The 25659-nt window shown below is 35.6% G+C and overlaps 1 protein-coding gene across 2 annotated transcripts in view; it reads left to right on the forward strand.

Annotated features, from left to right (window-relative positions):
* Positions 1 to 8466: 8466 nt before the first annotated feature.
* The window catches only part of LOC109051078 (chemokine-like protein TAFA-5), a 39827-nt gene continuing 22634 nt past the window's right edge, over positions 8467 to 25659 (forward strand). Inside the window, exon 1 of one of the 2 annotated variants that reach the window (XM_042715476.1) lies at positions 8467 to 8990. In XM_042715476.1, the coding sequence (XP_042571410.1) occupies positions 8882 to 8990 (109 nt within the window). In that variant the 5' untranslated portion in view covers positions 8467 to 8881. Of the gene's footprint in view, positions 8991 to 22771; positions 23499 to 25659 lie in introns of those variants that run through there. The other variant, XM_042715478.1, reaches the window with a different exon arrangement.

The following is a 25659-nucleotide window of genomic DNA, read 5'->3' on the forward strand; positions in this document are numbered from 1 at the left end:
GGTTCAAAAACATAACAGTGATTCTTTTCAGACATGACGTTATTGCGCCATCACGAGCAGCACATTTTTGCTGTTTAAGTTTCCCGTCAAAGTTGAGTGATTATTGGAATGTGTCCCTGTTCACTTCAGCTCATAAACTCAAAGTCATTTAGAAACCAAATATAATCTATATATAATATGATAAAGATATAATGCATTTAGAGCGTACATTAAACGATACAAAAATTAATTAAAAGTTCTGACAATTAATTTTACATTTCTCTGTTTTATTGCGTTGATAAGTGTTATACAATCACATTTATTATTCTGTTAGGTTATTAAATTAATTTACCTTTTTTCCTGTCATGCAAATCTCAGCATCACTATACCAGCTTAAGTCAGTTGAGTTTTGACTCGAGAACCGTATGGAGCAACTGAGTCAGATCGGTTTTGTGAACTGATCCACTAAAAACAAACCATTCGGACACGAGTGTTCAACAGTCCGGGTTTGATGTTCGGCTGGCACGCATCGCCGCTGTCTGCCCGAAATTGGACCGAAATTTACAATGTTCATAGGCTACTCTATGATTTCCCTTAATCCCCAACCATCTTCACTATGTATTTAAGTTCCAAGATGACACGTTGAACAATTTTCTTTAGACCGAGTAACCTTTTTCCCCTGAGATCAAGATGCTTACCCGCATACTGAATTTAGAAATGTAATTAAAGATTTGACAATGACAACATGATCATCTGCCCAATACTGCAAAATGACTTTCTGTGCAAGATGCTCTAGAGGGCAGTATTGCACTGCTCCTGAGTATTAGTTGCATTCAACACATTACAATTTCTCAACACGATGAAATGGTGAATATATGCAAGGTCCCCCCCCCCCTTTCCTTGTTCCTTTTTTTGCTGATTTACCATTGAAGCATCAATCTGCCTTCAAAGGAAAACGTAACCTACAGTTAGCATATGCAGGCGTTGGATGATTTCTTTTCATTTTTTAACAACAAATTGTCATTTAGGAGCTTAACCTTTATAAATGTCGATTGTCAGACTCAGAAGGTCAAACTAAATAATATATGAGATGTTTTATTTTATAATCCTTTTTCCACCTTTTGCTACACAGAAGTAGGCTAATAGTATAACAAAGAAGTGTGTTTACAATTACATTAAAACATAGTCTACCAGTTTGAAATATCAAGCAGCAAACAAGCTGTTTTGTAAAGAGAAAAATAACTGGAAGCAAATGAAGCCTTGCACATTCATGTTAAAAATGACTGTTTTTTTTTAAAAAAAAGCCAAGCAATAAACATCAAAATAGATAAAAAAAAAATGATTCCAATTAAAAATTAAATAAATGTCACATCTAGCTACAACTACAACTAACTGCAAGCAAATAAGTGCAAAAAAATTCACCTTTTGTTCTGGCAAGGGACAATAATTGTCAGAACCAGAGCAGGAAAATAAAGAAGCAATAAGTAGTTCTGTTCTCTGTGACCGGTGGTCCTCTCATTAGTTTTGGCAAGGCCTTCCCAACGGTGGCTGAGACACAGGAGTACCAATGACCTTGATGGCAAGAGTCCCATGTTAAATAATTTTTATTAAAGTTTCACAGTATTACTTTATTTTTTGTTATGTTAATACAGTGGTGGTGTGGTATTAATATGAGATGTTCACATTATTGTGTGATGTTCTGGTATGATAGGAGGTTGTGTTTGTTTTTTATTAATTGAAGGTGTGGATTTGTACGTCCTGCTGGGAGTTCAGAATGGGCTTCTGGTTGAAATAATGAAGATTTGTCCATTTTGACCTGCTGTTTGGAACACTAACATCTGGAAATTGCTCTCCAAGGCTGATCCTCAACCTTTTCCCTTTCAAATTGAAATTCTTGACATGACCCCTTTGAGAAGGTAGGAATCTAGGAGATGTGCCAGCCCAAACAACAACAACAACAACAACAACAACAACAACAACAACAAAAACAGCTTTGAGAATAAGACAATACTGCTTATGTTCCAAAACCTCCGCGGGCAAGAAGAAAAAGTGGCAAATTCAAGCAACAATTAATTTGCACAATATAATCCACTTCTATTCCCTGCCAGCAGGATTTATGCCAACTCTGCACATGAGAGCCATGAGGCTCTCTCTGGGCAGGGAACAATTTCATCAGCCCTCCATGATTGATGAGGAGAGCAATGAATCTCTGGAGCAACAAGGCAGAAACAGCCTTTCCCTCTCTCACAGTCCCTGTCACCTCTGTTTCCCTGGTGATTTCCTGATTTCCGCGTGTCTTCTGCTCTCGTCACTCTCCGTCATTTCATTCTGGCCTGCTCTTTTTCTTGTCTGGGCCAATGTGCTTAGCATATTGTCTCATATACATGGTTAACAGATCTAGTTAGTGAAATAATTGTTGTCAATCATACTAAATGTAGTTAGTCACAATGTAATGGGGGTGATATTCATTTAGAAAAGGATTTAAAGGCACACAGAAGCAATTTGTTCTTCATTTAAAAAGTTTTATAGATTGAAAAAATGAATCATACTTTTGAAAAAATGTGAGATAGAGAGTCCAAACTTGTCAGTAGCTTAATAAAATTGGGGGCAGCCGTTTTGAGAGCACAATATCAGCCTAAAGGAGTTTTTTTTTTTTTTTTTTTTGTGGTATCCCCCTATTTTTGATACTTTCACTGGTGGAATATATTAACTGTGTCTGCAAATAATGTATCTCTTTGTGGAGGTATCTCACAAAATATAATTTTTTTTTTCAGTCAGAATTGTGAGATAAGTTGCAATTACCTTTTTAAAAAGATTTTTAAAAAATGTGAGATTTAAACTTGGATTTGTGAGAAAAAAAGTCAGAATTCTGAGTTTCTATCTCACAGTTCTGACTTTTTTCTCTCAGAATTGTTAGATTATATCTTAAAATTCATTTTTTTCATAATAATTGCAAAAATAAATAAATTCTAAATTATAAGATACCAACTCACAATTGTGAGAAAAAAGGTCCAAATTGTGTAATAAAAAGTTGTGTAATAAAAAAACAAGCTTCCATATGTTTCTATGATTGCATAAAACCGTTTGCAAATTTTCACTGATGAAGGACAGTCATTTCAGTAGTTAACAGGAATTGTTCAACAGGTTAAAGTTGCTCATGTTGATTTATTGAATTGACCAACATAGAGCTGCTTGGATTGAAAGTGACTTCTGCGTCTGTGAACAGTGCTTTATACATCTCTAGAATGATTGTGCCCATGAAATTTTACTAATTTAACAGCCCCTTATATGTTTGAAAACAATTGCTAGTGGTGCAAAAATACACATCGCCTTTAATGTCTGAACTTTATAAATATCAGTGAGTCAAATAACGGCTAGAATACAAAAGTGACATGAGGGACAGATAATCGTGTTATATATTTGTTGAGACCACAATAGACTGTACGTGTGGGACTCATGTTGACGTTATCCACCTCCAAATTTAGCTCCATTATTAAAATGACTATAATCCATCAAAGCGAATCAGCCTGTGCTTGCTTTTAACAGAGGGACAGTTCACAATGAGGACTTTGACCTTACATGCCATTAAAATGATGGGTAAAGGAACAAACTTTATAAAAATCAAAAGCAAAGTGAATTTTTCAGCAGTTCAGTCTGGCCTCAGATGCCATGACCGATTTATGAAGTACATACTGCCTCACTGACACCTCCCACTTCTGCACTTCCTCCATCCCAAACAAAACAGCTTATCTTTGATTTGGTCACACTGTTTGATCAACTGTTGTCTTATATTTTTCTTTTAGAGCTCACCTGATCTAACAGCTTATTCGGGTGCAAAGGTTACTTCAGACCTTTCAGTAGAAAATAATGTTCCTGCCAATACAAAGACCAAGGTTGATCACTGCCGCAGTGCCCTCCAATTGTATGAACACACATCTAGTGCCCTGCTGACACTCCAGGAAAAAAAGACTGATAAGAATGAAGAGATAAAGAAGAAAGGCAGCTAGGAGGGTCCTCTGGGCGGGCAACCAATTACAGATGACAGCATCAGATTGTGTGTGTTCTCTTTCACCATCAAAAGACACAACTCCCTTGACGACTGGCCACAAAAGGACCAAGGACACCCCGCTCAAGACATGCAGGAAGGAAAAAGAAGAGCCTTTTCTAGACTCTGAGTCATTTGACCATTGCAGGGAAGGTCTTGTTAGGCTTCCTGTCCCCATCTCACGCCATAAACACCAAGAGAGTGTCTGCATAACATCTAAGATCAGGCTGTCCTGATTAACATTCATTTGAGCAGAAAACCGGACTCGGATCCCAAAATAATGTTTCTTATTCCAATAAATGTTTTGCCTTTGGCTACTGGTCTTGTTTCTTGGATATTTTGAAACATTTGCAGTTTATGCCAAATTTACACATTACATCTTAATTACAACAAGATTAGGTTTTTGAATGAACTCTCACCAAGACTGCATTTATTTAAATAAATACATTTATATATATATATATATATATATATATAAAACAGTAAAAACAATGATATGGTGTAAGATTATTACAATTTTAAATAACTGTTTTCTATATTTAAAAAAAATAAAATAATAATTTATTCCTCTGATGCAAAGCTTAATTTTCAGCATCATTATTCCAGTATTCATACCACATGATCCTTCTGAAATCATTGTAATATGATGATTTCCTTAAGATTTACCCAAGAAACATTTCTTATTATTATCAGTGTTGAAAACAGTTGTGCTGCCTAATATTTTTGTGGAAATCGTGATACGGATTCTTTGATGAAAAGTAGGTTTTTAAGAACTTTTAAATAACTCAATAAATAGAAATCTTTTGTAACATATTGAATGTCTTTACTGTCATATTTGATCACATTAATGTGTCCGACCTTGCTGGATAAAACAATAATTATTGTTTGTTTGTTTGTTTTTTAAAGCAAACTTTTAAACTAATGCATTAATACTTGTGACAAAATCACATGCTTAGACAATTTAAATTGCAAAATTTAGCATAAAAAGGTTATCAAACACTCACCCTATCTTCCACTGTTTGGACAAACATTAATATTTCATATTTATATAACAGGATGCTTAAACAGCACTCTTTTGATAAGGCCACAGTGTTTACAAAAGGAAAATCAACCTACACTTACTTACAGTTGCCTATTCACATTAAGCTTGGACAGAGAGAACTAATTTAACATTGGAACATTTGGAAATGTTTTAGCGCTACTTCCAAGGATTCGATTTAATGCGGAAATAAACAAGCCAAGTTTTTATCTGAATGCATTTTGCATTACAAATAGATGGCACTTAAACTGCAGAAGGCCCAGTCTTAAAACCTCGGGAGTCAGCTCATGTAGGCCTATGCTATCTTCCATGTGACATGATATGTCAATATAAATGGTTTTTAACAAAGCACTTTATGAAGAAATAATGAACAGGAGATACAGGAATGATATTATAACTCCCCGTTATTTCATTCCAAACAGTCTCAGGATAATAAACAATTTAGTTTAATTCAAAACAAGTAATGAGAAAGGGACGCAAGCGCAATTAAGTCCAAGCTACACAACCATAATAACGACATAACTTTCAACAATAACTGGTTGCATAACCACGTTAGATGTTAGATCCATTTTGAGAGGCTGTATGAAGACATACTTCCTGTCAGTCACTCATGGTTAATCTGTCTCATAAGCAGAGTGACAAGGACCTTGACTGCTCCCACAGGTCCTATCAGATCGGTGTTGCGCTTCCTCAATCCTTCTTGCAGCACACGTTGCTTTGAAGGTTCCTACTTCTTATGTGGCTGAGTAATGTTCTTCTCTCATGACATCTCCTTGCCCCTTTCACTAAATGCAGTATATTGTCTCCTCAGTCCTCAGTGAATCCGCATGAAGCTCACTCACGCACTCTGACAAACAATTTTGATACGTGTCCCGAATGAAAACAAGGCGAGTAGTCTATAATGAGCTGTAAAACAAGAAAATACATGACTGTTAGAAAAGAGTCTGGACTCACTCACTACATTACAGGTACCAATAGAAGTAGAAATTCATGGTATTATAATATACGTTTCTCAACAACGAGAAGAGGAAAGTTGGAGCTGAAGGTCAGTAATCTCCACTCTTCTGGGGTCTCTGAAAGCTGGGATGCTGTGATGAAAAGGAATTAAAAATTATACAATACGAAATATTTCTTCTCTTTTCCTTCAGGCCGCTTTGAAGTAGTTGTGATTTCCCTCGGGGGTCGCCGGGGGCTGGGGTGGACAGTGAGGGGTTTTGAAAGAGGTGGGTCGAGGGCTGTCTGCTATTGTACACAATCATCTGAGCAGCCCAGCAACCCAAGCTGTAGGACTATGAATTATAGACACGCGCAGGACACCGCCGTCGACTCTCTGCCGCAGGAACCCACCCACACTTGATTTACTGATCCTTCAAAAGGAAGAAACTTTCCATGTCATAAATAAAACCATCAAAGACCGTCATCTCTCAGGTGGATGACGTAGGAAAACAAGGCTTTCCCATGAGGAAACCAGTGCTGAAGGCTGACTTAATTAGATTGCACGCTCTGCATAGTGTATATTTTGATGTGTTCAAGTCATGTCGGAAAGATTGTATTTACAAGTTGAATGCTCATGAACCCAACCACAAAGTTGTAATTACAAGCGAAAAATTTCTTCAATGAGTTGTTCACCCAAAACTGAAATTTTGCTTAACAATATAACTCAGAATCCAAACTGTAGATGAGTTTGTTTCTTCATCAGAACAGATTTGGAGAAATTTAACATCAAAACACATGCTCACCAATGGATCCTCTGCAGCTAAAATATGAGTCCTCTATAATATTGCTTTCTCAAGTGAATAAGTAATCTAGTCTGACTCAGGAGAGAAATATGCACAGATCAAGCTCCATTTACAAGTGAAAACAGTCCAAAACAGTTCTAAACAAACATATGGGTGGATTTTGATGTGAGAGGACAACAGGGATTGACTTTTTCACTGGAAGCGTTATTATGGATTATGGACTCACATTTAGAGCAGAAGCGAGTTTAAAATGTACAGTTAAATGCCTTAACGATGGACTTGTTTCTTGCAAACACACAGCTTTTTGCTTCACAATAATTTAATTGATGGACTGGAGTGGTGTGGATTACTTGTGGATTATTGTGATGTTTTTATCAGATGTTTGGACTCTCATTCTGATGGCACCCATTCACTGCAAGTGATGTATAGGCCTAATGCTGAGTAAATTTTCAGGAAAATTGTATTTTTGGGTAAACTATTCCTTAAGCCAAGAGCAGCATCTGCAGCTGAATGTAAATAAGTTGAATTATGAAATTATAATTTTTTATATAATTTACAATAAAACTAAGTTGCATGTTTTTTAAAATACCATAATATTGTACCATAAATACAACAGAATATATAATGAGTTAATTTACAAAACCTTGAATAATTAAAAACACCTGATGCACATTTTTTTAAAATTCATAATTAAAAGTAGAGTTAAAAATCTTGTTTTTTAATTGTAGAATTGGAATATCGCCATCTTGTTCAGACCAAGTGACATTAATGTACCTAAAATTATAAGACTTCCCAACTCATAAATACAAACTTCCCAGGAGGACTTGAATGCACTAATTTGAGACTAGTCAGGTTCTAAAGGGACTGAATATAATTTACGAACAGCCCTTTTCCTAAGTGCTAAATCAAAGAGGCTTTCATTTCCTCTGGTCTCTGCTTGGATATTATGTTGGTGTCCACAGCTTGAGGTGATGTTGAATTCACAGGCTTATCACGGGGAAAAATGCTATGCAATGTTGTGAATACTAAAGTGCACACACAGTGAGATAAATGCGTATTGGGTCAGTGACAAATGCGGATGTCAGAAATGATAAACAGGAGAAATCTCTTAAAAAAAATTTAACATAAGTTTTGATTTAGTGGACCTAAAATGTCAGGTGGTGTAGCCATAAAAAAAAGAAAAGAAAATTATAATAATAATAAAAAAGTAAATAAAAAATAAAACTTTCTTTGCAATAACTTTGCACACACACCTCTCAAAAATAAATAAATAATTGTATTAATTAAAAAAAAACCTCAATTACTCAACTGACCTGAACATGTATTTTAATAAATATGATAGCCTCCATGCTTTTTTTTTTTTTTTTTTTTTTTTTTTGTGGTATGATACCAAAGTGACTTTAAGTTTATTGAACTGCATCATTTGTTATAAATTGCATTTTTGTATAAAAAATATATATATTACGTTTTTTTCATGTAATATTTTATGCATTTAATTTCCAGACAAACAAAATCCCTTCGCTGGCACATGTAAAAACTATAGAGTATTAGCTATATAGAGAAGCTTATTACAAACATTGCTATGAGGAAGGCATGATTTGACTTCGCTATAGAGAAATAGCCTACGCACAACAATCGATTCTCTCACCTTTCAGAATCAAAAACACTTTCAGTTATCAACACTTTTCTGTAGTCGCCGGATGATACGGCAGCAGCGCTGCTTCTCTTCAGCTCAGATTTGAGAGATTTCTTTTTCAAGTTATACAACTTGTAAACGTCGCAGTCTATTTGTTTAAACCGAGCCTTTCTCTTTTTATGTTTAGTAGCTCTGTGAGACATGATGTAGCCTATTTATCTTGTATTTATATTGTCATCGTGTCTCTTACATATCGCTGATAACCACAGCATCGCAAACAGGATCTTCTTCATTTGCTGTCTCATCCCAGTGCTTCTCACGGATACGTTCGCGCAGTTTCTCCCTCTGTGGCAACTTTGAGATGAACGCCGAAGCGTGAATTGCCGCTGGCTATACGAGCCTGATTGGAGGCTAATTTGACTGGAGAATTGAGACTGACTTTGATGGCTTCGCCCTTTAGGAAGAGGAGTAGACAGTGGGATGCGTGGCTGACGATGTCCTCAACTTTCTGGCTTGTGCTGCTGTTGAGCGCTCTGCTGATCCTCTACTGCGGTAAGTACACTGCTCTTCTTGCCTTATGGATCTTTCATTTGTTCCCATAACTCGTCGGCAATAATGTAGCTGTGATTTCAGAAGCAATAATGAGTTTGCCATATGAAAACAGGCTTGAGCATTTTACCCCAAAGGTGGATGGATGGATGGATTTCAGACAATAAACCCCCTACCTTTATCCCAGTTTTAAGCTAATGGTTTTAAGCTAATGGATGGATAAATTATTTTATTTATTAATTATGTTTTGATGGTGATGGATGGATGGACGGATAGATAGATAGATAGATAGATAGATAGATAGATAGATGAACAGACAGACACACAGACAGACAGACAGACAGACAGACAGATAGATAGATAGATAGATAGATAGATGAACAGAAAGACAGACAGACAGACAGACAGACAGACTGACAGAGATAGATAGATAGATAGATAGATAGATAGATAGATAGATAGATAGATAGATAGATAGATAGATAGATAGATAGTTTGATTGATTTTAGACATTGAATTCTAATTGCTAATGGATGGATGGATGGATACTACGTTAATTCCATCACTTTTTACCAACAATAAAGATCAATAGATCCACAGATATACAGACAAACAGATAGATAAATAGATAGACAGACAGACAGACAGACAGACAACAATAGTTCGATTTTTGGACAATAATTTCTTCACTTTTTTTATTTCTACTATTTTCTTATTCTGATGAATGGATATACATCCCTCCCCCTAGTTTCCAATGCTACAAGACAGACAAAGAGAGATATCGAGAGATATCGAGAGATGCTCTGTATGACTAGATTACTGGTCTGGTGTTTGGGGACTCAGGAGTCAAGCCCCACTCTACTGTGGCTGTCCCACTGCCTGAGTCTTCATTAGCGTTGTGTTGTCCTATCGATTGAATCTATAGCATTGCATTTAGTTAGAGGACAAAGCAAAAAACAGACACTTCCTCCCCAGTGGCCTTTCAGCAAATGGGCAAGACCCCTTAATCAGTTTTATTAGGGGATGTAGCATTTCTGGACCAGACACCCAGCCCATTGTAGCTTTCAGAAGGGCTGTATTCTTGTCTGAGTCCCCATTGCATATTGACTCGAGTACATTAAAATCTTTAGTTTTTTTCTCAAACAGGCCAATGAATGGAAATCTTTATTGATTGCTCTGCAGGGACAGCATTCACACACATCATTCTACCCCCTCAACAGATTTTAGGACTTCTAACGTGGGGGCCTAAGACAGCAAAATCATTTCATTAAGAGCAACAAGAATCTTTTCCCATGCATTAGTGCTATTATCTCTTAAAAGCTAGAATGCAATAGTGCTACACTCGAGTCCATAACTCAAAATAAGCTTGGAGACAGGCCATCTGTTCAGTGCATACAAATAATATTTTAAACAACAACAACCCAAAATCTGTTTTCTAACCAGCAGCCGTAATGCTCAAACCAGTTGAATCAACCATTTATCTGCATGATGACCACAAATTATTCATCATGAAATTCGTAATATATTGTGTGGTGTGCTGAGTCAGAATACAAAATAATAGGATTTTAAGGAGTTGTTATTAGAGCTGACATATCCGTCTATACTGTTCTCTGGCTTTTGAAAATCAAGTTATTTAGCGGCTGTGATGACCAGCGGGGTGCGAGTGGCTCTTGACCTTCAGGCTCATTATGCAGTAAACCTATAAGCCGCTCATGATAAAGTACTTGCATGAAAGCAGCTATTTATTGTTTGTGTTTCTATACATTAATCATACTGTGCTGGCACATGCTTTATTATTCATGTGATAAGGTGGCATGAAGAGCCCCAGCATTCATCTAAACTTCCCTTCAAAGCTCAAAAATACTGAATTTCTAAGAACCATTCTCTCTAAAGTGCTTATGAGACATTGGATCCCTCTGACTTGTTGCTTCTTCAACGTTTTAAAAGCATGGATGGGATTCATTAAAATGGCTTTTCAGATGCAAAGGGTGGAAGGGACTCCCTAAGTAGCTGAACAGTTTGAAAGCCATAATGCTAACTTTGGATTTCTATTACTTGAGCTTCAGCCTTCCTATAAAGGCGTTTTCCCCAAGTGAACACTGAGGCAGATCATCCAGGAACTCTTCTCACTGGTTATTTAGAGAGATTTGCAAAATAACAGGCACTCATTGCTCCCATTTGTATTATATAAACTATTTTAAAATGAGAACAAGAGCACTGTTGGGAGAGCTACTTTTAAAACTAGCTTAATGAAAACTAGCTTTAAAAAGGGATCTAGCTATAGGTACATTACAAGCTAACAAAGTCCCTTTAAGACAAGTCATGTCACTCGGCTGCCATCTTTGAAATGCCTCTCAGGCATGCAAGTGCAGCTCCTATCTCTTTGAATGGGGAAACATTCTCCAAAACTGTTCGCCAATTTTAAGATTAAATCTCATATTTGAAATCACCAATGAAATCTGACAAGAACTGTCTCATAAATGTTGTTTCTTTTGCTCAAATAGCGTTAAAAAAGCTGTTTTTCAGGCTAGACCTGTCTGTGCACATGCACAGTCCTTAGCACACGTCTCAGAATGCTGAGTGTTTATATAGCAACCGGGACTTCTAACGGCATCTGCAGTGACACGCTGACTTTACAGATTTGTGATTGGTTCTTTTACTCAGAAGGCAGGGCTTCGTTCTATAGAGCAGCCATATTGAGCGTTGCATTGTTCCTCATTCAAAGCTATACGAGTGACACGTCTTGGGTATTATATAGTCTTTGAAGCTACTAACAAACTTACATTTAAATGTAAACACAAAATACAAATAATAGAAAACATATATAACAGTTCATTTTTGTTCATTCTTAAATTTGACTGGGTGAGTGACATTCCAATTGTGCTTAAATGCAGCGTTCCAGACAGACTCTGAATTGGTGCATTAGTGGTGGGGAGATTCAGTGATTATTTCTGTAGGTTATATCATTAAGCCAGTGACTGTCTTTATGAGTGATCAAACTCATTGAATCTTTCGTTCAACCAATTCATTCAAAAACACAGATTTATTCAGGAACAAACAAGTAGTCTTGTAGTGAGTCACTGAATGATTCACTAAACTGATTTGTTCAAAAACACTGATTAAATCATGAATGTTATGAATGTTATGAGTTACTGAATCATTAAAGTACCCCTATTGTGCCATTTTTAAGGTTCCTAATATTGTTTTGGGGTCTCCTATAATAGGTTTACATGCATGCAAGGTCAAAAAACAATTTTGCTTTCTCAAAATATGCGTTTAATATCACCTTATTTTCAAACGATTCTCAAACGATTTGTTCAAAGCAGTTCTAAAAAATATTGGAAATGGTATAATGGGGCACTTTAAAGGGATACTCCACCCCAAAATGAAAATTTTGTAATTAATCACTTACCCCCATGTTGTTCCAAACCCGTAAAAGCTTTGTTTGTCTTCGGGACACAATTTAAGAAATTTTGGATGAAAACCAGTAGGCTTGAGACTGTCCCATAGACTGCCAAGTAAATAACAGTGTCAAGGTCCATAAAAGGTATGAAAGTCATCGTCAGAATACTCCATCTGCCATCAGACGTGCAGTCTGGGTTATATGAAGCGACGGGAACATTTTTTGTAAGTGAAGAAAACAAAAATAACAACTTTATTCAACAATTCCTTTGTCAACAGTCTCCTCTGTGTCTCTCCATATCATCGTATGCTCTTCTGTATCATCCGCGCCACAAGGATGCACTGTTTCTACTGTATGTGTATTTAGCTTTGATTTGAAAGAAAACAGCACATCCTTGTGGCATGGAGGACACAGAAGAGCATACCCAGCATACAAATTTTCATTCTGGGGTGGAGTATCCCTTTAAGTCAATCAATTTGTTCATAAACACTGACTCATTCATACACTGATTCATTCAGGAATGTTTTGAATTAATTACTGAATCACTCGAGTCAGTCGATTTGTTCAAAAATGTATTCATTCAGGAATTAAACAAATGTCTTTATGAATTAGTCTTAAAATCATATATTCATAATGTTCCCAAGGAATGCATGAACTGATAATTCAATCTGGATAAAAGCTTTTGCAAAATTAAAATATTTTTTAATTTTTCATTTACATGAATCACTAGGCTAATATTGGATGAACAGTTGAACAATTAAATTATTAAAACCCATTAGTTGCACAGCGGGGTGCAGACACAAAGTAACATTAAAAAACAGTGATGTAGATTTTTGACCCGCTATTCTTCTACTCTTTGCAAAAGGTACTACTTATTACATGTTTTCAAAACAACGGTATTTGCAGCAGTGAACATTAGGCTAAAACTGTACAGGAGGAAAACTGGCATAAGTCATAGAAGGAAACAGTGTGTACTTAAGTGAAACATAAATTAATACACACACACACATACACACACACACAAACACATACACACACACACACACACACACACACACACACACACACACACACACACACACACACACACACACACACACACACACACACACACACACACACATAAACAAATCTAGTCACTTTGAAGATGAAAGTGCACCAAAGTATGCCTTGAGAAAAACTTCAAACTTACAGGACTTGACAAAGAAGTTTTTAGTTTGCAAAATACTTATCGCCCGAGGTGCTACTGCACTGTGGGGGCAAGACGAGCCTTTTTTCCTGTAAAGGAAGCACCTTCTGAGATAAAAAAGTGGGGAACAAAAATAATAGTAAACAGGCAATTAAACAAAAATAGATGGAAGAATTTTTTTGGTCCAGTGGTTCATAGCCGAGAAAATACACTACTTTGGGAAAATAAACAAGTTTTTTAGCAGCGGCAGGAAAGAAATATGAAAAGTCTGGCATGCAACAACTAAATGAGCTGCTATTTTAATAAAGCCAGTGAATAATGAAGTCGCTCAATTAATGTGGTTTATGGTGTAGTTCTTCTCCTCCGTTCATTGAGATCCCTTCTACACTTCCACACAAGCCTGCGATGGATCAGTCAGTCCGTTTGTTTGCAAAACCTACTGAGGTTGAGAAAATGAGAGAGCAAGAAAGAGACGAAAATAGAGAGAGAGAGTGAGTGTGTTTACAAGAGCTCATTCAACGGACACAGGGGAAGAGAAACCCTGAAGATATTTATTCAACTGGAGCAGTGTAATTCCAGCTGATACATTCATACATTTTGAAACATGGCTTTGTTAAGCTTCATTGGCCGTCTCTGGAAACAAAATCTCTCTCCTACTCTATCCCTGAACCCTTGGTTTCTTGCTTCTGCTCTTTTTCTCAGGAGCAATAAATGTTAGATTGTATTGGCACTATATAGTCCCGGCCAAATCCTATTAATATGTGTTATATTAGGTTTTTTCGTGGCAATATCGAAAAGAATCTCTCTCATTCCTAATGTTCACCCTCCAAAACTTACAGCAAGACATGGTTCATCATCTGCAAATATAATACTTTCAGAGCAAAAGCATTGTTACATTTTCAAACAGAAGGTCACCGGCGTTTCATGCCACATGTAGACTGCAGCGTGTCTGATATTAGTGACTCTTCTCCCTGACATCTGGCAGGCCACTCTATCCACAGATTCGAGCTCACCCAGCTTAACTAAATCAAGTTCAATTTGAAAGCAGGAGACGTGCCAGGAGTGCCATTGTGTAAGTCTTGAATAATGTAAAGCAGCTGATGCCGTTGCTTGTTGCAGAATCTCTTTGTGGCTCAAATAATTTAAGAAAAGCTTTCAAGAATCACTCTTGCGGCAACGTCGGAATGCTTTCTCCGGTCTTGAAAAACAAATTGTCATATGCAAAGTGCCTGGCTGCCACCAAGGTCATTTTGTTCATCTATTTTTTTTTTTTACCCCACCTCCCTTTTTGTGAGTATTTGTCAGTATTGACTGACTTTAACCTCAGGTCAGTATTGCTACCCTACATTTCATACCTGTGTTTGCGATTATATGTTTACATTCATTTTTCATAATCTAAATGAACACTACCAGGTGTGAATTAAGAAAAAACACTTTATTCTGGAAGTTCATGAGATGTTCCTGAAATGTCCATAATCCCTGACACACATTTCTTTAATTGACACAAAACTGAATGGAACAGAATGCATTGGTCTCAAAACGTGTCTTAATCTTTATGTTCAAAAAAAGGTTTATGATTTAAATTTTTCACGGTAAGAAGTGTTTATATATATATATATATATATATATATATATATATATATATATATATATATATATATATATATGTATTATATATGCAAGCTGTAGTGTACAGGATGCTTTTTCTTCCTTTTATCTAATATATTAATATTTCTATTAATTTTTGTTAATAGAAATAGAAGTATTATGGTTTTTCAAATGTTAATGTGCATTAAAGCTAATTTTTGCTCATTTTGTTTCTTTAGAAATCTCTGAAAAGTGATTGTGTTATACTAAACTGATTAATAATGTTTTCTTTTCAAGAATTCCATTCTATTAATTTAATTGAGAAATTAAAAACGTTCATCATAGAAGTGGCATATTCAACTCATTACAATTTCAAGTATTTTTGAATAAATTAATAGATCTGAGCATCATGTCATTGACCTTTATACAGAGCAATAATTAAAAAATGACATGTCCTGAGAGAAGTATTAAAGGACATACACACACACACACACACACACACACACACACACACACACACACACACACACACACACACACACACACACACACACACACACACACACACACACACACACACACACACACACACCTTTTCAGAATTGTTTCTCCATCTTCACCACTGAAGGGCAGATGCTTTATGATTTGCCTTGAAAATGTTCCTGTGTGCTTTGCATAGCAACAACAGGAAACCGGTATAAATTCTGCACTGAATATAGAATGAATATATTCCCATCTGACCTGTGGGCAGTAAAATTCATAAAGTGGCCCATCTTTTACAAGCACATTAACTTTTTTCTCCTCTCTCTCAATTTGGTGGTAATGCTGCCAACAGTTAGAGAAAATGGAGTTATCCTCGGTGGAATGCCTTTTCGTGATTACATCTCTGGCCTAAACAATATTTTAGTCAAATCTCTATTTCATTTCACTGATCCTTTACAAGATATTAGATTTTAATAAGCAATCTCTTTTTCAGTCATTGCTCATAGAATCATCCATCTGAGGTTTTGCCTTTGAATCGCAGCAGAGCCATAATGATTATGTTGGAAATCTGCAGAGTTTTACACTGTGCCGAATGATGTATCACTTTAGAAATGTGGTCACAGAAGTCATCTATGTTTTGACAAGCCAAGTAAATACAGCATCACAACATGATAATCTAAATCTGCATCATTCACATGAAAGCCTTTTTAAGCTTGGTTGCTTGTCACTACACCTTGTCTGAATGATTAATCCACAGTGTTTGTCAAAAACTGCTTACTATCCACATTTATGCTGCTGTGGACAGCATATTTGAATCTGTCAATAATTAATTTTCCACATGCTATCCATTTCATAAACACTCGCTACAATGGTGCATCACGGTCAATGGGCAAAATGTTAGTTCTGTCAAATCAATACTGTCCATAATAAAACTGTCTTGCCCTGCATGGAAAACACTTCAGAGCTAGAGAAAGATCCTTTTAGAGATCATCCATCTGTCCTCCAAACTGACCAGGGCACTGCTGTTTCAGTCAGTAAATATTGACTTTACACATGAGGTCAATTCTGTCATGAAGTACCTTTTGACTTTAGAACTTGAAGTAAAAGACGACCGTGAAGAAATTTAAGAAAGTTTTTTATTCTAAAAGGGTAAAACAGCCCTTCAGAAATGATCAGAAATATAGTAGGATGGCTAAACAGGAAATAAAGGACTGACGTTACAAATTGAGAGTTTGTATGAGTGTGTTAATTTGAAATTAATTCTGATAATTGTGTCAGAAAATTGTGCATGGCACTCTGGAACATGACAAAAATGGCAACACTGATTAAAACAAAAGAGTTGTAATTATTTAAAATGTTCATTTAATCCACTAATTCATGAATTAAATTACAACAAAATTAAAATGTTCATTTAATCCACTAATTCATGAATTAAATTACAACAAAAAAGTCTAAATTTTTTTTATTATTTTAAGAGAGCTACACATCTGTCCATTACGATAGAAGAATATAATACTGTAGAATCTACGTTGTCACAAATAAATAATTTTAAAAAACACATGCATGGCTTGGCACGATAACATTTTTTTACTACAGGTGCAATATCCACATTCAAAACAGTGCTATTTTGCTATCATTGAGATACCATTGTATTTTTTTTGTTAATATTTTGAATTAATTTATATTTTTTATATTTTCTTTATATTTCAATCGAAGATGAAGTCTTTTTGTTGTTGTTTTTTATTGTTTTTATATATGTCTACATAAGTTTTATTAATTTCTGTTTCAGTTTTAGTTGTGTTCATTTTGTTTAGTTGTTTCATCATGCTGACATGGCGTTACAACCACTAACTTTTGTGCTGTCCCTCTGACCACAGTTGTTCAAGTTAAATAAAAGTCTCACATAAAAGTAACACGTCTTTTGTTTTATCATTTTGATACTTCGGTAAATAACATCTGGCTTTCATTGCGCTCATTTAGGAAATTTACCATGTTTCCCAAACTCTTCAATAGGAATTTTCTGCCATGGCAAGTCTATAGGACAGTCCAATAGAATTATGAGTAGGAATAATTGTTACATTTAATTGCACTTAATGTAACACCATCACACCATTAATACTTAAAATGGCTTTTAAAAAAAATGTCCACTGCATCAGCGACTAATTAATATGATCCAACTTTCCAAACTGAATTTAATATTTTATCCACTATATTAAGCCATACATGTACTGTATGTTGGGGATATGAAAATGTACTGCACTGCAGACCTATGACTCCACAGCTTTACACCGGCCTGTCAGTCCATTTCTCACATCCCTTCTTTAGAAACACTGAAGTCTGGCCCAAATTAGTCTGCATAGATTGATTACAAAAGTCTTTGCCGGCAAACGAGAGAAGAAGAGCCACTGCCTTCTTATCACTCAACGTATCTGGACTTGTCACAGTTTCCCACCTCTCTTTGATTGGGATCTCTACCATCAGCTTTCCTTTCGGACTGTCTCGGAGTGAAACTGTGAGGCTTAATCCGTTCTGATTACCTTTGACAGCAGAAACACATTGCTCACACTCACATCAAAGCATACAGTTAAAACTCCACAATGCAGTTTTTAAATATATATGGTTCCAGTTTAACTAAACAAGAGCCTGAGATTTGAATGCCATATGGATCAACATATATTTAAATGGGAAAAAAACATTGCTGAAATGCAGCATATTTACTGGAATGCATCCTGTGAAGGCGGATGTCACATTTAATGGGATTCATCCAAATTGGATTGCACAACATAAACTGTAATAAGGATGCGCTGTGCGGTTAGACATTGGATGGGGGTGGAATTTCCTTAAAGTGTATCAATTTCTTCTCCTCTTCAGTTTTCTTGTATTTTGTTTGGTTAAAATCTGTCTTGACTAATTATGCTGAATTTGAATGAAGGTTTCACAGAAGCCACGATTTTGTGGTTCCAACACCTGTCAGAGCAAAAAAAGTATTAAATCTGCACATCAGCGTTAAATCTTTGAACTGCTTTTCATTTTCATTCTAATCGGATGCGCTTTTGTCTTGTGTTTAAGCGATAGATCTCTCAGAAATGAAATTCAGCCATTATTTACTCACTTTTATACTATAAAAGTGTCACAGAAGTGTTAAGAGTTATGCAATATATTCCTGATTTTCAGAAGTCATATATTAGCTTTGTGTGACAAACGGACAAAGATTCAAGTCATTATTCATTGAAAAATCATATATTTTTAACAATTAGACAAAAATCTTATGTCTGGCTCATAACAATTAGACAAAAATCTTATGTCTGGCTCATATGATACGTTTTTGTGTGAATCAAATATATATATATATAATAATATATATATATATATATATATATATATCAGTGTCTCCTCTGATACGTTTTTGTGTGAATCAAATAATACATATTCATACAAAATTGACCCTTCGCAAAGACCACCCCCACACCCTTAGATACTGTTGCTATGTCCGACAAGTCATGGCTCTCCCACGCCACACATCAGGAATCTGACAACACACCGACAGACAAGACACAGCTTTCAAATTTGATCTTTTTAAAAAAAATTCAAACTGTAAATACCGTTCTGTGGCTCTTTAATGTGTCGTGACAGAACAGTGTAGCATCTCAGTTCAAGCAGCATCAGTTCAATCAATCATCTCTTCCTCTACTTATAGCACAAAATAAACATGAATGAACATCATAAGGTATCTTATTTCAATCACTGAAATACATCAACACACATCATTTTTTAAGTTCAAGTCCACCAACATCAATCTACTCTCCTGTCTGGTTGTTTGTCGGACAAAATGGAAAGATTCAGCGTTATAATTGGTCAGATCCCCCGTCAATCAAATTCTTGGTGAAGGGTCAATTGCCAAATTGTAAAATAGTTATGATTTCTTATGAGATCAGGTTGGCTTGTCCCAAAATGCAGTTTGTTTACTTGTTAAGTTTGTTTATTACATGCTGAAATGTCACACTAGAGAATGAACATCACTTTTACTTTATAAATTTTGTGTAACAAAAAATTATATATTTTTTTAAATAAGATTTATCTTTTTTGTTATATGGAATAAATAAAGTCAGACATGTTTGGAACGACATGAGGGTGAGTAAATAATGACAGGATTTGCCATTTTGGCTGAATTCTTCCTTTAAATTAGAGTATTTTGTAGACAAATCTATGACTTTTCCATAATCGTTGCTTTGCTCACTTTTTGTGATTTGCTAGACCTTCATTTTCACAGATTCATCAAGGTGCAGGATTAAGGCCCTATAACTAATTCTGACAATGACAAAGATATTGATTATGAGGAGACTCGCTGTGTTGTCAGATGGATTGTGGAGTGAAAACTGTGCATTAGTGGACATTCAGAAGTCAAGGGGTGGTCTGCGCTTTGCTCCCCCAGAGTGCTGCAGCGATAACGGTGACAGAAATGCTGCATAACATTATGGTGCAGGTGAGAGCGACCTTGGCACTCAGACAGGAAGATGGTGTGAGTCAAGATTCATTAAAATGTTTTTTTCCCCACTTTATTTTTATCCTGCCTGTAATGCACATTAGAACTTTTTTTTTTTTAATATCCTGAATTTCATTCAAACTCTTTTGCACCCAAACTGCTTGGATCTTAAGTTTAACTGAGGATTCAATGATCCAGTCGCAATGGTTAACAGCTCACGGCACTGGAAGATTATCAGTGAATACTGACATAATTTGGGTATGTTTTTACATAAATGTTTCATATGACTTCAGAAGATGCACAATATAGCACAAAAAGTGGTATCGACAACTTTTATTATGCTTTTTTGGTCATTATGGAGCTTAACAGACTCTGATTAAAAGGGCTGTCCACCAAATCTGTCATCTTTTATTGCCCTTCATGTCTTTCCAAACCTGCACGAACTTGTAGAACACAGAAGAATATATTTTGAAGAATGTTAAACAGTTTTGGTTCCCATAGACTTACATTGTATGGACAAAAATACAATGGAAGCCAATGGGAACCGAAACTGCTTGGTTCTTAACTCTTATATATATTATATATATATATATATATATATATATATATATATATATATATATATATATATATATATATTTGTGTATTTAGAAGAATAAAGAAAACCACTTGAATAACATAAGGCTGAGTAAATGATGACAGAATTTTCATTTTTGGGTGAACTATCCCTTTAATTCATCTGGTATCCTATGCTCTCATTAGCATGAGATAATTGTTTAATAAGTAATCTTTCCCATTTCAAATCTAAAGTTTGTTGCTGATGTTCTTCTTGTAATTTGTTTTTTGGATTTCTTGTAATTGATTAATATATATATATTTATATATACCATAATAAATACTTGTGAAAATAAATATTTATACTAATTTGGTTTCTGTGGGTTGCTGTCAAGCTGGAATTAGCTTGGTGCGAATAAATTTACCTTTCATCCACCAAAAATAGAAAACAAAATATATATATATATATATATATATATATATAATATATATATATATATATATATTATATATAATTATATATATATATATACTTCACACCAATATCATATCACTTTCCAGTGCCTCCTCTGAGACGTTGCAAAAACAAATGTAAAAAATAAATAAATGAAAGGAGGCTTAATAAATTGGAACTGGGTCTATTGTCCCGCCACATATTTTCATACAGTACTTCCAACAAACACTGCAGAGTCAAATATAGATATTCCCCTAAGACAAAATGGAAATTGAGAGATAGAGCAGGAGAAAAAATACTAGATCTGAAGGAGATATATTGGCAACACAGGGGGAACATGTTATTATAAGGCAGGGTATTTCAGTAGCAGCTTGACTTTGCAGCGGTGCAGTATCTGAACATATTTAATTGGGTCCCCGCTGATTGATTGCCATTCTTCTACTGAAGCTCGGAGTATGTGAGAACAATATGAGAATGTGATGGGATGTCATGTGTGGACAGCTGTACTTGGGAATAATATGAAAAGTGACATTAACGGCAAAGATAATGGATTACTTTTAAATCTGAATGTATGCATTAAAAGAGATCATTATTAATTATATCATCAAGAGACAAAGCAAATAGCTATCCATCACTGAATGAAGAAGACTTCTTAGAGAAGTTTTAGAAAAAACCTTCAAAACTAAAACTAATCAGCACGAGAAAGCAAGTCTTGGTACTGGAATGCATTTATGAAGCTTTAAATTAGATGCATGAATATATACTGTATCTATCTATCTATCTATCTATCTATCTATCTATCTATATGATATTAATCTAGACTGTGTGTGTACCTAACCTCACGTTGTTGATCCAGGGGATTGTCACTGTTATAAATGGTGTGTACTGTAATAGATATATAAAAGCACCTCCTATGGCAGCTTGATATTTACTTTCTTACTAAATTAAATCTGAACGTCAACGTGATATTTAACATTGCCTATATTTAATTATGTACATAGATATAAGATGGAAAATGAAAGAAACCAATTTTGATTCGCAAATGTAAACTGTGGGGTACCCTTTAAAATTAATTAAAATTATAAAAAGAGAACATTTGTGTAACATAAAATAAGATATTTTAAAGAATGAGAACTGCTTTTGTCCATACATAACCCTATTGGTCCCTATTGGCCTTTTTTTCTTTTACATAGGGATTTGTGATGCATTCATGTTAATATTTTATTTAATACTATTTTGAGCCATATATTTTACACTGGTGTGTTAATTTTTGTGTGATCGAATATGTGGCCTTCCATTGAACAAAAGATTATCAGTACCACTTACATAGCCTACTATTAAGTTAGAAAAGAAAATATACAGTCACCAAAATACTTAATACCGTAAGACCATCACTGAATTTTTACGGTAAAGTTCTGGCAACTGACGTTTTTACAGTAATTCAAAGAAGAAGAAAAACAGAGTGCAGAATATTAATGCTAACTCACCTTTGATCACAAAAAACAAAAACAAACAAACAGCATATTAAATGTGAATTTAATAAGATCAAAGACGCCTTAACTTAAGTAGGCTATTCCTGAACTGTTAGATGAAAAGAAAAAAAAAATAGACAAAAAAAAAAACAAAAAAACTCAATACTGGACCCATGCATTTTAGAATTGTTTGTTGGCCTACTGTAAATATCCCCGCGCGCGCTCACCCGGAGATTGACAGATTTAACAGTGATGACGTAGACTTTCAACCAAGACGAAACTCGCGTGCAGAACCCGCAGCCTCAGTTAAACTGGAGACGCTCAGACGGGACGCACCGCGCCGCGCGTCCGCAGTTTCTGCCGAGGAGTCAACTGAACGACGCAGTAGACCACAGACCCCTCGCGCGCGCCTGGACAAGTGTGAGGTGTTTTCCTGGACTTTAACGGAATTCCGGCCGCGACAGTTGTTTATGCAGCTCGAGACTCGCGAGTGGATGTGTGAAGACATGCGGCGCGTTGCCTGCTAAATATTTTGGGACGACCAGTGAGCGAGAGACTATGCAGCGGTTAACGGGACGAAGTGTCAGATGCCGCGTTGGAACTCTTTTGCATTGAACTTTAATCTCTCCGAATAGAAACCTGTCGCGCGAGCAGTTCCGCACTATCAGCAGCGGTTCGTCCGCATGGAGAGTGTCCTCACCGAACAGCCTGCTCTTCCTGAAAATAAGGGAATGTTTCTTCAGTGTCGAGCCGGGATGGATGCGCTGTTGTAAACGCATCCGATCATCAGAAAGATGCAGCATCTCCGTGTGGCGTGGGCGCTCGCGGGAGCGGCGGTGGGCTTTTTTCTGCTTTTCTTGATTCAAGCGCATTTCTTCGGCGAAGGTAAGCCGTAGCTACACTAACGGTGTTTGTCAGAATTCGATGAATTTTGCGGAAAGAAAGAAGATTATTTTACTTTCAGTAATTATAATGAAAAACAGGTTGTGATTGCCAGAACTTTACCATGAAAACATAGTGATGATGTTACAACATTTTGATGACTTTTGCGCATTTTAAGTTATTTTACAGTTCTTAACTGCATATATGTCATTAATCCTTATAATATTAATATACCAATGTATTTGAGCTTTTCAAATCTCTGTTACTGTAAAATGTGATGATAATTGTACAGGTGGTGCAATGAAAGGCCGCATGATCACTGTTCATCAAAATTGGCCTCAACAACTAAAGATAAAAAAAAAAAAACCAATGACACTATAATAATGCCGTAAACTCTGACTAAATAACATAAAATGCAACATACTCATATGTACATAACTGATAACAAAGATATGAACTTTTAAAATAAAATCGAAATAACTGAGATGGTTTGTGTAGGGAATTGTGGGAATACCTTTCACCACAAATTATAAGGTGGTTTCTAAGTTTTGATTAAAACAATATAATTTCAACAATATTTTATTGTGAAAGTATCCAGCCTTGTTGAGTATACATTTTCACTTAATTAAGAATTTATATTTTTAATGTTTTAGAATATTTTGCAGTAAAATTACACGTTTTGTAATTTTAGATAGATAGATAGATATATAGATAGATATGGTAGATTAACTTCTTTAAAATTACTTATTTATTTTAACAGTTCAGGGTAATATATTGCTTTCATGCATTACTTAAAGTCGATTACAATGCAAACACCTTTTAATGAGATTATGACCTTATTTTTATATATGTATTTCATTATATATATGGAGTATGTATATGTTCTGCCAGTGTATGTGCATCTTGTGCAACTTGTGCATGATCTTTTGTGTACTTGTAAATATGTAGTGCTTAAATCTAACTTGAGGCCAAACCAAGGATCATCTGTTTGAATTCCTACTCTATTTATTTACTTAAGGCGATGCTATATTCGTATCATTTACTGACTTTTCTTTGTAACTGAAAAACATCATTTAACCTAGTTTGAAGACAGAGATATATGCTGATTTAAAAAAGACTGTTTTACGGTTTGAATCACATAAATGATTATGTGGAAAGCACAGAGACTAGATTGTGAGATACCCTGTGATGCACTAAAGAAACCTATACACATCTGACTATATTCCCAGTCGTGATAGATAGATAGATAGATAGATAGATAGATAGATAGATAGATAGATGACCTTAATCTTCTATATGCCCTGGAAAGCAAAAGCGAGAAAATTCTGCCTCATAAAATTGATCCATGTTGCATAAGAGTCTCAGTATAAGGCCCAATGTAAATTGGGCTTTTATTGTCACTTTTATTGTCACATCACCACAGCACATGTGCCTTGGTGAATGAAATTCTTGGGAGTGTGCTCCAGAAATTGCAGAAAATTATATTATATTATATTAAATTACATATTTAATTATATTAAATTACATATAACCATACAGACTTCAACATATGACAATGTGCAATATGCACATAGATATAGTCAGTACACACAGTGTACTATTAGACATACTTACAGTAAGCACTACACATTATACACTATGCACAGTATGTACACATTCTACATTATGTAGACATATATACACATAAAAATATGCTAAGGTGCAACAGATTATACATGAACTGGATACACAAAATGTCATGTATATGCATTGGATGGTATCCAGTGGTAGCAGGTAGATTATTGTATTAAATGCAGAGTTTATGTATAGTCCAGTGTTGAACTGTTAAAGTGTAGTGTGTGGCATACTATATTGTGGGAGTATGCTGTATGGTGCTGTAGGGTGTATTAGTTTTGACTGTTCATTAGTCTGATAGCCTGAGGAATAAAGCTATCCCTCAGTCGGCTAGTGCAGGATCGGATGCTGCGGAGATATCTTCCTGAGGGCAGCAGAGAGAGCAGTCTGTGGGACAGGTGGCTGGAGTAACTAATGATCCTCCGGGCTTTCCTTATACACCGCCTGGTGTAGATGTCCTGGAGGGAAGGAAGCTCACCTCCAACAATGTGGCGGGCAGTTCGCACGACCCTTTGCAGAGCAAAGAGACCTTTGCAGACCTCAGGGAACA

The sequence above is a fragment of the Cyprinus carpio genome, chromosome A25 (genome assembly GCF_018340385.1).
Source record: "Cyprinus carpio isolate SPL01 chromosome A25, ASM1834038v1, whole genome shotgun sequence".
NCBI classification, from domain to species: domain Eukaryota; kingdom Metazoa; phylum Chordata; class Actinopteri; order Cypriniformes; family Cyprinidae; genus Cyprinus; species Cyprinus carpio.